The sequence below is a fragment of the Epinephelus lanceolatus genome, chromosome 13 (assembly GCF_041903045.1).
Source record: "Epinephelus lanceolatus isolate andai-2023 chromosome 13, ASM4190304v1, whole genome shotgun sequence".
NCBI classification, from domain to species: domain Eukaryota; kingdom Metazoa; phylum Chordata; class Actinopteri; order Perciformes; family Serranidae; genus Epinephelus; species Epinephelus lanceolatus.
Genome location: NC_135746.1, coordinates 29,184,728 through 29,197,664, shown reverse-complemented (window position 1 = coordinate 29,197,664; position 12,937 = coordinate 29,184,728). Strand labels below are relative to the sequence as shown.

At 39.6% G+C, this 12,937-nt stretch overlaps 1 protein-coding gene across 2 annotated transcripts in view; it reads right to left on the bottom strand.

Annotated features, from left to right (window-relative positions):
- Nucleotides 1-12,937, bottom strand: part of fam184ab (family with sequence similarity 184 member Ab) — a 230,620-nt gene that overhangs the window by 36,782 nt on the left and 180,901 nt on the right. For both annotated transcript variants that reach the window (XM_033648787.2, XM_033648786.2), the window contains exon 17: nt 646-830. In XM_033648787.2, coding sequence (XP_033504678.1) covers nt 646-830 — 185 coding nt within the window. The remainder of the gene's footprint in view (nt 1-645; nt 831-12,937) is intronic.

The following is a 12,937-nucleotide window of genomic DNA, read 5'->3' as shown; positions in this document are numbered from 1 at the left end:
TCAACAGAAATATACATCATACTATTAACTGGTAGCTGCACTGAGACAAGTGATCAGCACTAATGGAGGAGTCAGAACTTACAAACACAACCATATCAAGAGCTTATTGCCAAAATGGAGGCAAAGAAGATGAAAAATGGGAAACTCAAGGACCACCACTCTGAATTCATGAGAAAAATATTCAGCACTTTGGTTGCCAGGTTACAGCGTATTCTGATAAGCTGCATTGTGAACACACTGGTCTAGTAGTCCAACTGTGTGACCATGAATATTTCAGCAACAAAATGTGACACACAGAAAAGAGACAAACTCGGAGGACTTGTCTTGTCTTGTATCAGACATGGATACAGAGGATGATGTCAGTTTGGCAGCTCCTGGCTTTTAAAGGATATGAAGAGTAAGGAGTCGCTTTTGTAATATAAATGAAGGCACATGAACGCTCCAGTCTGGCAGGGATATTCAGATCAATCTGTGCTTTCAACTGCAATAACTTAAACCTGACATATATAAAACAAAATGAGAGTATTACTATCTTGTGTATCATCAGATCCTTTCATTGGCTCTGAGCTCAGGTTTGAACCGAGGGTGTGATTTCAATATTATATCGCTCTGTATGTCAGCTGTGCTCTGAGCGCTGACTCATACCTGATCTGCTGATTGGCTTCGCTGCGGATCTTGAGCACCTCCTTGCCCTTGAGCTCCAGCTCTTTAGTCAGAGTGCTGATATTTTCATTGAGCGTGTGGATCTGGTGGTCCAGCTGAGCGATGTGGTTCTTCCTCCTGGAGACCTCCTCCTGCAACTCGGTGATCCGGCCCAACAGCTCACGCTCCTATGGAGGAAAAGATCAATGTTCATTTTCATGGTTTAAGGAGCTGATCTCCCACAGTGTTATTTTGCCACTAATGATTTTTAATTGCCTCTTGACTACTTGACTTAAGGTGAAAACAAACAAACAAACATAGCAATTTACTTTTCTCATTTTCCCTCTTAGCAACCATCAGTTGAGACATGAACTAAGAGGTACTTTATGTCTGATATATTAAAGTAACATCAAGCTTACTATGGCTAAGTATATAAAAACGGTTATAATATAATGTATTCATGCTGTAGGCATGGATTTTGTCTATAATTGGCCTGTGATAACTGAGATGGCAAGACAACATCTGTTGGTCTGACTAGCGTTTCACCTATGTAAAACTTTAACAGACTCAAGGAATTTTGAGAAATAAGCGTGGACTAAAAGGGTTATGCTTATATTTTGTGTGAAACTAAACATATTTCACAGGTTCTTCAGTGCAGTGGCATTTTTAATTCTTAAAAACTAAAAGTTTGTAAACCTTTCCCATTTTAAAGTAAAACTAATACTGTGAAAATAAACAAAAAACATGAGACAATGGCTACTGAATACAGCTACGTCGACATAAATCAAATAATTTACAAAATGAACATCATGCTGAAGAACATGTGAAACTAGCAAATGAGACCATAAACTCATTGGGAAAATGTTTATTGGGGGAATAAATCAAGTGAGAATTCGGGTAATTTTCTCGTAGACTTCCATACAATTCAACTTCTTTTTGCAACCAGTGGAGTCACCCCCTGCTGGCCATTAGAAAGAATGCAAGTTTATGCTGGGTTCACGCTACAAAATATTTTTGTGTGTTTCGACAGTCAGATTAGGAGATTGTGGAGTCATAAAATCGTCCCGTGACTTGGCCGACAGACATGACACACTACATGATGGTCCACAACCAATCATCCATGGTCGTCTTTGACAACGTGTGTGATGTCATCGGGTTATTCTTGTCTTATTTTTATTAGTATTATTATTATTTCAATGACTGTGTCTGTTCATGTGCCAGCTGAAATGTTATTGTAGTAATGTAAAAAGTGTCACCAGATGGCAGGAGCTACATTTGAAGCACCGTACGCAAACATACAAGTCACTGAATCATCCACAACAAGTTCCTGCAAATGTTTCATAATAAAAGCCTATTTAGAAAATGAAGGGATTGTCTCAACCGAAGTTATAAGGGGCTTTAAATTTAAAACAGATACAGGAAGTGTTGAGTTTGAAATGATGGCGCGGTGCATTAACTTTGTCAAGGCAAACAGGAGCGGATAAAAAGTAAATATATAAAACTACAGAGAGAATAATGAATAACGGCCCGTTTATAATGTAGTTTGTTTCAAATGAAGCTGGTAGTCTCTGCAGTTGTGGTGTGTAAAAGCCCCTATTTTTTAATTTTCTTACTTTATGTCCGTCTCCATTATAAAGAAATAACATTCTTTGCTAGCTTGATGCTAATGACAGTACTCACTGAGTTGATAAAGACTGTTTCACGCCATATTTTTTCCCTTTTTACTCTGTGTGGTAACATCCCTAGAGGAAATATCAAAAACCCTGGGGTGTTGTTGACACACTTGTCCACGCAGATTGTGTTTCAATTGGTAAAGGTGACGGCTGTGATGGGAGCAGTCATGTACGACAAAAAGAAAATCAAACATGCTAGACTTTCTGTAAGAACGTAGTGAGGCATCCCAGATGTGGCTTCGGTTATCATCTGCTATGACACACTACACAAGATGAAACGATGGATTACTGTGTACTCATTGTCGTTCACAATCCGAGCCGACACCGTACAACACTGCATCGGGCTATAATCGGGCTGATATCGTGTAGTGTGAACCTGACATTAAGGCACTTCCACATTGGCTTTGCTTCTCAGACCCAGAGATAACCCTTTGCTCAGTACATTGGTCTGAATTTGACTATAGTCTCTACTTGTATTTTGAAATGAAACAAATGAACTAAAACTTAAAAAAAAAGTAATTGAAAGGTATTCATTCAGGGATCTACTGTTTGTTATTGACAGCACGAACCGGGCCCATAATTAGATGAGATGATTAATCTACAGTGAGTCAAGGTTCCACAGTAGCTGTTATTAAATACTGTCAAAGTGTTAATGAATGAACTAACAGTGAATGGTAGTATTCATTATCATTCACAGGCCAACGATGAGTTGTAATCATAAATACTCCTGTGTATACTGGGCCACTCTTGCTGTTTGCACTGTTTGGTTCCTGTATGAATTACAATACTGCTCTTGATTTTATTACCGAAGGGCCACTTTAGAAAAGGCTTGAAAAGAACAGTGTTATGAGACCTTTACTTTGTTAAAGAATAGTGCTGGTTATTATGTGTATGGACCGTTTCATTGCTATTCTGTTGCTAGGGCAACAACTTTGGTCCCTGTTTACTTCCTGTCAGCTTCTGCATTAACATACATTAAACAGGAAATACAAAGGGACCCATTTAGAATGTTTATGTTCAGTTTGAAACGGTCTATACAGTGTTGCAGTGTGCATGTCAAGTGTTCTTTAAAAAGGATTAAATTCATTCACAAATGTGATGAAAGCAAAATTTCAATCAACATCAGCCACGAACGCAGGTGCTCATCTGAATCACTATGAGTTATCGTAGTTCTCCACATGACTGAGTGACGTCCGTGTAAACAACAACCGACTCTCCGAATTACTCACGGCCCCCTGCGGAGCTCCTCAGTGACACAAGATCTGGCTCGCATTAGCCGTGAGTTCAGAGTGAGAGAAGGAATGATTGATTTTCTCAACAGTGTGGGAGTGAACAACTCGTGGGTCTAATCAAAGACTCACATGTAGACAATATGCAAATGGCCTGACTTTACAGTGAATGCAGTACCAAAAGGATGGTGCTTAAATACTTGACTCACTACTTCTAGAGTACACTCAAAGTTTCTTAGGATTCTTAAAGTTTCAGTCCTGGTTGATTAAAAAGTATCTAAGGTTTTTCAGTACTGAATTATTAGGAAGAATAGAATCTAAGGATAGACACAGGCAATATTCTATATTTATCCTACTGGTGACAAATCCCATAAAAACAATGAATTGCTCCCTCTGACAAGTGTCTAACATAAGCCTGACATATACATTAATCTTCTTCTTCTGTGTCATAGAGCTCCATTGTTGTTCAAAAGCTATTTAAAACACATCGGTGAGTCATACTGTTGCACTGCACAACATGTTCTAAATCATAATGCACATGGTTATCGAAGAACCAAATGTGTATTCATCCCTGATTGACAACAGTACCACACAAAAACACTATTTACTCCTGTTTAGCAAATGTTTCATCAAAACCACAGTACCCAGCTATTTTAGGAAAGTACAGAGCATGTTTTAAAAATTGTGAATGTGTGATTTTTCTTTTTTTTTTTTTTCTTTTTTTCGTATGATCTATGTCTACAGCAGGGATGAGAGCGCTTGGGGCCACAGACAGATTGAACTTTACACTTTAGGATTCTCCACACGTCGAACTCCGAACATCAAACCCAAAAGTGCAAAGAAAGATGGGCTCATGACAACTGAATCTGACTGCTCCCTTCACCAGCCTCCTGGTTACTGATAAGGAATTAAAGAATCCCGCACATAATGAGTCCCTTGAACTCATTTCATTAGCAATGTTTGGTCTAATTTTTCCTGATAAATCCTTAAGGACTGAACTGTTTTTAATTAGGGGTGCAAGGATCCATCGCTTTGGATTGTTGGACCGATTTGGAGATCAGTGACTCAATGTCATTGATTGCAAAGTGAAATAATGCATCCATATCATCGTCTTTAAGATATACCATTATTTTTAAATTCCAAAGGCACATCTCTGTCACCGTGAAACAGCGCCAGACAGATAATGGCAAACAACCAAGAAAAAGCTGCTGAGGATATTCACTCCTTCCTCTGGAATAAATCAGCAGTGTGGAAATATTTGGGATTCTGGAGAAAAGACGAGTCAACAGACAATCACATGACATATGTAAAAAATGCTGTGATGGGATAATACTTTGGAAACGAGACAAACCTGGCAGGGTATCTCACTTTGCTAACTTGTTGCTCTCGCTATGACAACATTAGCGGCTCTGTTTCAACAATGTTAGGCTGCTGTGAAAAAACTTTGTTGACATAAATGAAATCACTTCACAGGACTTCAGAAGTTCAAAACAGCTTTATATTGTCATCAGGATCTAACAGCCATCAACACGCAAAGCTGCCAAGTTCAGTGTTAAAATCCTCATCATGAAGCAGAGTTGGCCTTGTTTGCCAAATTGATCATTATGATTAGAGACTTGACTGAAGAGGCAGAGATGTGATCCGAGGGCTCCCAGTAGAGGACCACTTAGCTCCATCAGAATCAGATTAAAGATCGTCAAGTTATTGTCCACTAATGATTCCCCACTCTGCAAAAATCTCATTCCACTTGCCTCTATAACAATTTGTGCCAAGGGCTGTGTTCATATATCCAAAAGCCATAATCTTGTGTAATAGTCTCATAGTCAAAACCTCCTGTCTCACTATCTGTCTCTATCCGAGCCCCTCTCGACATCTTAATTTAATGTCATTGGCTGATTTTTTGCTGTCCCATAAACCTAGCGGCGCAATTAAACACAATGGGGACGTGGCAGATTAATCTTTAATGACTCATTTACTCATTTCACTCTTCATCTCGTCAAACTGCTGGCGTCATTCTGGGGAGAGAGGAGGCACAAAGGCAGAAAAAACATGCAAACGGGAAAGGTAGGGGAAAGGATGAAAGGATAAAAGACAAGAACAAAAGAAAGAAAATACAATACATTCAGGGAAATTTAAATGTTCACATTTATGGTGAACGACCAATGACATAAAACTGTTGCTGTGAGGCTCTAAACTTTACTGTCTGTCACCATGTTATCACTTTCTGTTGTCACTGTCACCATCTCTCTTTCTAATCTCTTTCTCCCCCACTCCAAACAACTTTGTTAAATAAGCAAACAGCACTATAAAGGAGAATATGTGCACCATCCTTTTTTCTGTTCTTTTGCCAGTCCACCCTCTCTATTCTCATTTTTAAGTCTTTGAAAAATAAATAAAGTTATTCAAATATTTATCAGGCGAGGACATTAGCTGGCTGAGTCTCTGTGCTGAATTAGGGTGTGATTTCCTGAACTTCTGAAAATAGAAAAATGTATTAAAAAGATGATGGTTAGACATTATTCCGTCCGTCTCATCCATCCAGTATGATATATGGTATACTATAATTAATAAGTACTAAACTGGTTCTTTATGGAATATTATTGATGTTTTTTTTAATATCCATATATGACCTGAGGTCAAATATGGATATTAAAAAAACTCTCTTAGTACTACTCGATCTCACTGCAGCCTTTGATACAGTCGACCACTCAATTCTTTAAGCTAGACTTCACAATCTGGTTGGCCTCTCTGGTACTGTTTTTAACTGGTTTAAATCTTATCTTTCTGAAAGATAATTTTATGTAACAATGTATGAATATTTGTCAAAAAGCTGTAAAATGGATTGTGGGGTCCCCCAAGGTTCCATTTTAGGTCCTACACTTTTTTAATCTTTACATGCTGCCACCTGGAAATGTCATCGGGAGTAGGCTTGTGCCGGTTTGAAAATTTTCCGACCGGTTTGATTTAAAGCCAAATACCTAACCGAACCGATATATCAAATTATATACCTAATTTTACCACTGGGGGTCGCATTCAAGCAATTTTTCCCAATAAAAGCCCATTATAGGTGTAATGCGCTTCCAATCCACTAGGTGGCAGTAATGTTGTATTAACCGCCAATACACACAAGGTTACACAAGAAGAAGAAGATGCAGAAGGACACCAAGGAGCCTTCCTCTGACTCCGCTCTCTCAGTGGAGACACGGAGGTTGAGAGGGCCGAGCGAGAGGACGTTCCTGTAGTAGTTCCAGCCCCCCAAATAGTACCAGGAACTTCTTCAGTGGAAACAGGTTACTAGGGCAAATGACTGCTGACTCCCTCAGCACTTTTCCCCGCCCCCAATGAAATTTGATCTCTCGCACCAGCAGCAGACAGCTGAGCGGAGCGAGTCCCTCTGAAGCCTCTGAGACAAACTAAACAAAACACTTGTAGGCTCCTCCACTTCATTTAGAAAACAAACATAAACCTTATTAAAATGTCATAATGCATGTTACAATGCAAGATAAGTTGAACATAGTCCCTTGACACGCCGCCAATGTGAAAAGCTTTTTATTTATTTATTTTTTTAATCCGGTTGACGTGAATTAAACTGGGTGGAGCTCTTAAACCGGACCTAACTGGTTAAACCGGAAATTGGCAAAAGCCTAATCGGGAGGCAAGGCGTCAGTTTCCTGATGATACACAACTGTACATCACCGTGTCTCCTGATGACTCGGGGCCAACTGATGCCGTTCTTTTTCACTGTAGTTTAGATATCAAGTCCTGGATGGCAGAAAACTTTGTTCAACTCAACCAGGACAAAATTGAGGTCTTAGTTATTTGTCCTGAAGCTCAGAGAGAGAAACTCAATGCAAAACTGCAAGAACTGGCAGAAAAACCCTGTCAACAAGTGAAAAACCTCAGTGTTATCTTCGATTCAAATCTTAGTTTTGAACCACATATTAGAAGTATAACCAAAACTGGATTTTATCATCCTGAGAACATTGCCAGACTGTGGCCGTTTCTCTCTCAAGCCAACACAGAGACACTAATGCATGCTTTTATTACCTGCAGAATTGATTATTGTCATGCTCTACTTTCCAGTCTTCCCAAGAAAAACATTGCTCAATTACAGTTACTACAAAACTCAGCTGCACGTGTGCTGACGAGGACCGGAAAGAGAGCACACATTACATCAATTTTGAAGTCTCTGCATTGGCTTCCTGTGTACTTCAGAATTGATTTTAAGATCTTTTTATTGGTTTATAAAGCTCTTAATGGTCTTAGTTCTACCTATTTATCAGATTTGCTTTAGTCATATGAACCCTCTGAAATCCTGTTTGTATGAAAAGTGCTGTATAAATAATGTTTCATTGATTGACTGATTGAGCTGAGCTACACCAGAGCATATTTGATTCAAACAGAGGGCTGATGCTGTTTTGCCCTCATTATTCTCCATGAAGTTTGGTAGAAATGATGTAATGCAGCCCTTGTGTGTCTTACTGTATGAGAAATGAGCACTGTTCCGGACTAAGTTAAAATAGTAAATAGCCTTTTAAATGCTACATTGCTTGTCAGCAACCAGTCATATGGGATGCAATTTGTCCTTGTGTGCTCTAATTAATTTGGCGTTAAGTTATACACTAGTCTTAATTTTGTTTTAATGACGACTCAACTCCTTTGCTCCTTTGCTGGCATTTGCTCCTGGTGTTCTGCACCACTGTTTGGAAGACAGAAAGAACAGGACTAACAGAAGAACCAGCTTTAAAATGGATGCATTTTCTTTTTAGATGAGTGCTGTGCTGGGGATCTAATAAATACCAATGTGAAGAGTGGTAGTGTGGATTTAGATAAGAACGTTTAAGTAAGTGTTAAATTTGAGAACAGAACTTGGTGTGACAGTAGTTGGTTGGGCCAAAGTAGTCAACTTATGGGACACAATGAATGTGAGCGTGTTTGACGTGGAGATTGTGATGCTATCCTCAGTTTGTGTTGCGCTGTCTAAATGACCAACAATGTCCTACACTGTTAGAGTTAGAGTTAGAGTTAGAACAGTTTCACATGAATCACCTCTTTATCTCTCCTCTGTGCTCTCCTCACTAGTTGAAGGTGAAGTGGGTGGGGACTCTGTGGACTTTTTTGCCCTGGGTTTTGCCTCTCAAGCTACTTACAGTCCACTTTACCTTATAATGGGAGGTTGATGGGACTGAGAGGGAGACAGCAGATGATACTCAGGACTAAAATGGCCGCCACCTCCACAGCATAATTTCAGCTGAACAAATCCTTTAGTTATACTTTCATTCATTCAATGTGAATGTTCTCCTAAAAAGACATTAGAATTGAGCATCAACCAAATCAGTAAAGGTGCAAAAATAACTTCACCTGTCACAAAATATCTCGATCATGAAAACTAAAGGTGTGTGCATTAACAACACAGAGGTTTACATTACATTTAGATTTCTATTTTGTTTGTTATACCAGAGAAAGCACTGTAAAAATTTTACTCTGAAAACAAACCTTCGCCCTTGAGAAAAATGTTTTCAGAGGTTTTAAAGTAATACTTCACACCCCATATTATCATTTCTAACTATTCACCCCATGTTACATTAAATTCGGGAGGAAAACTTTGTTTTTGCCTCCATTGTGAACAGAGAATCCAAAAACAGAAAATTTTTGAGGAATTGAAATGAAAGGGGGACCACTTTCACAACAGCAAAACAACAGCCCTTTTATACTGCCTGTTCAAGGCAGGAATGTTGCGCCGTTATGCCACCTGGCCGTGCTGTATATAAGGTATGATCACGGAATGGGGGGACAGAGTGGTCTCGCCTTAATTTGCCACAGGAGGTAGTAACAGCGCTGAAACTGTGTCTGTGTAAAGGGGATAGGATCAGGGGTGGCACAGGCGTGACTTTTTGACAAGGTGTTATATATGGGACCCACTGTGATTTAAAGAGTAGCTGTTAGCAGTTAGTGGCTAACTCAAAGAAGAACAGGAGTTGTAAATGTCTGCAAATTGGGAAAACAATGAGATTCAGCTCTTTACCCTCTGAGCAGAGGACCAGATCAGCTGTCATATAACAGAGAAAGCAGAGGCTTGTAATTGACGTTATGCCATTGTTGCTATTTAGAAAGCGCTGCTGACACATGTTATATGTCACACCAGAGGACGAAGCTGAAGTTGTCGTGCCCGTCATGCCTCGTTTAATTCTGCAAAGCCATGAAGCAGTGTATAATCACACACTGCTGCTGAATGATGCTGCCATCAGCACTTTCAAGATACTTTACATACGTTGATTAAAAAAAATATATAAAAAAGAATTTCAGAAGTTCAGAGAGAAAGACACACTTTGTCAAAACACTAAGAACTACATCAAAAATAGACCAATACAGTGGAAATAGAACAGAATAGACATTGGATGTCAGATGATGATGATGTGGTAATTGATCAGACAGCACAGTTAGATCAAACAAGGTAAGTATCTCCAGGGAGACAGATGTCAATGGGTACACACGCGCACACACACAGCCCAAAGCTTCATCAGCGTCTTCCTCCCCGTCTGCTAAATAATTGGAGGTATTAAAACATTATTTAACACAGCGTGACGACTGTCTACCACTGAGCTCTTCCACTCCGATGACTCAGGAAGTTTCACTTAATGTGCCATTAGGTCTCCGGCATAGTAAACAAGGAATTGATGTAAACATGAACTCTCAATGTGTCTGTCGTTTCACATGCAGCACTTTAACACTGATAAATCATTCAACAACATCTGGTTACTAACACTATATTTCACAAATAAGGACAATTATTCGGTGGGGTATAGCTTGTGCTGTGAAATCTGCTGTGCTATTTAAAAGCACAAAGGGAGACTAACAGGACTGGTAATAACAGATGGTAAAAGGACAGAAAGGGTAAAGTCACTTTCAAAATTAGGCTGGCCAAACAGCGAGCTCTCCTGCCTGAGAAACATAATGTAACTGCAATGTTCCCAATTCAGATCCTTTGTTGCATGTCATCCCTTCTCTCTCCCTCTGTGCTCACTGTTCATGTCTGAGTCTCTGCTGTACCAAATCAGATGAAGTTAAAAATGCCCAAAAACTAGTCATAAAGAAAAGACGAAAAAGCATTCAGAGTACTAGTGTTTGAGCTGGACTGGTAAATTGGTTGATGTCTGATGTGTTTGCATGAAAGTAAATGTTTTTCGGAAGCCAGGAGTAGAACTTAAAGCTCATTTGGTTACGATATAAACAGTCTGTCGTGTGCAGCTTTTCTTGTGTTATTCCAATACAAACAGAGGTAACTGAAATAAGAACATTTTCTGATCTTTAAAAGATCATTACTCAGATAATCATGTTGGTAATGGAACTCATATTATGTAAAAATAACCACCTCCATCACAGGTTTCCTTTCCAGTATTTGTAACAAAGCTAAAACAGTCAAATGTTTTACCTAAATAAACACTGTGAATCTATCTGGGAGTCTAAAAGCTGCTTATGCGCTGCAGGAGCGACTGAAATACAAACTGTTCCCACTGCATCTGCTGCAGCCATATGACTGACAGGCAGTTCAGACTGTAACACTCGACTATTAGCCTTTATTGACTCCTTATTGCCTTGGCAACTAAAGATGAGAGGTACTGATGGCGGATTGTGGGGGGTATTGAAGACGGCCAGCTGTGCTTCTCTGCTAGAACATCTGTATCACAAGGTGATGAGAGAGGAACTCGTGGTGTTTGGGGTAATTAGTAAGATTTACAGGAGATGGTAAGAGGGTGGCCTGCCGTGTGGTGTGTGTGTGTGTGTGTGTGTGTGTGTGTGTGTGTGTGCGTGTTTGAGCCTGCGGCAGGTGGTATGTGAGGCATGCTGGCTATCTAATTTCTGTTTAACAGCTGGCACAGGTAAACATTACAAACAAACAAAAAGAAACTGTGAAATTTAAACAGCAACTATTTTTATTATCAGTTTCATCTCTTGATTTATTTTTTATTGATGTGTTAATTGTTTTGTTGTAAAAATGTCAGAAAATAGTAAAAACTTTATTGCAGTTTCCAGAAGTGCAAGATTCTATAATTCTATTGATTGACTGATTGATATTCATTTTGAACATTCAAAACAAACAAAACAAAATGATGATAACAATTGTTGATGATTAATTTTATGTTGATGAACTAATCATTATTCGACTAACTGCGTCAGCACCATCTCTGGCTAACTATAAAACTTAAAAGTTACAATTTTAACTTGAAACTTTTCACAGAAATAGACCTTGTTTTTGATGCTGCGTCAGTCAGGAACACTTTAGTCAAAGAAAACTTTATTTCCATTTGCAGTACTATATTTGGTGGTATGGCTCTGTCCTGGGGCCTCTCTGCCTTTCCTAGGCCTACTCAGAAAGCCTCTGCCACGCACCTACATCGAAAGCCTAAGGCAGAAAGAGCAAACTTCCCTGCCCTTCCACATGCCTGTGTTAAAGCCATACTGCAGAGAGAGCACACCTCTCTGCCCTTCCATGTGCAAACCAGGAAAGCCTAAGGCAGGGAGAGCAGCATCAAAAAGAGAAATGACATGGATAAGTCAGACACAGCATGAAAAGGAGGAGCTGGGGTGGAGGCAGGTTGCAAAGCGGCTTGCAGAGGAAGCAGCAACAGCAGGCAGACCAGAGCAGTTCAAATAGAACGCCCTGAATGAGACTCCCCAATTGCTTGCATAGAATGGAATCATGTGATCTATCAGCTGACTCCCTTCCATCAATCAGCTGCTCCATCAGTCGCTATGCTTAATTTGTGGTCAGTATTTTTTTTAGCAATAGCCACTCAGTGTTTTAACACTGAGTACGTCTCATTCACATACACACATTTACACATTGGTGCTACGATACAAGGTGCTACCTGCTACTCAGTAACCATTCACAGGCTCTCACACACAAATGAAACAGCAATCGGGTTCAGTATCTTGCCCACGGATACTTTGACTGGAGGGGCTGGGGATCGAACCGCAGCAGCTTCATTCCAAACATATTGGCATTACAAACAGCTCTCTACATTTCTTATCAGTAAATCCTGCATGAGACGTGTACTATAGAGATTTCTCTTCCTGTTTATCACTAGAATAGCTTCCTGGCAGACTGTGGGTGAATGTGTGAGTAGAGATAGTGATAGTGTGAAAGAGAGGTCCTGTCTGTTTGGAGGCTGTGGATTTATTCTAATCACATAAAATCATATTTGACTGGAGAGTCATTCATTACAGTCGCTCTGTTTCCACGCACTGCTCTAGTGACAGTTTGTGTCAACAACAACAAAGATGGTGGCAGGGCGCCTGCCGCTGGCCATTTTGGAAGTTATTTATTGTGGGCTAATCAATTATGATGATGATGATGATGATAATAATGATAGTTATGATGATGACTATTAG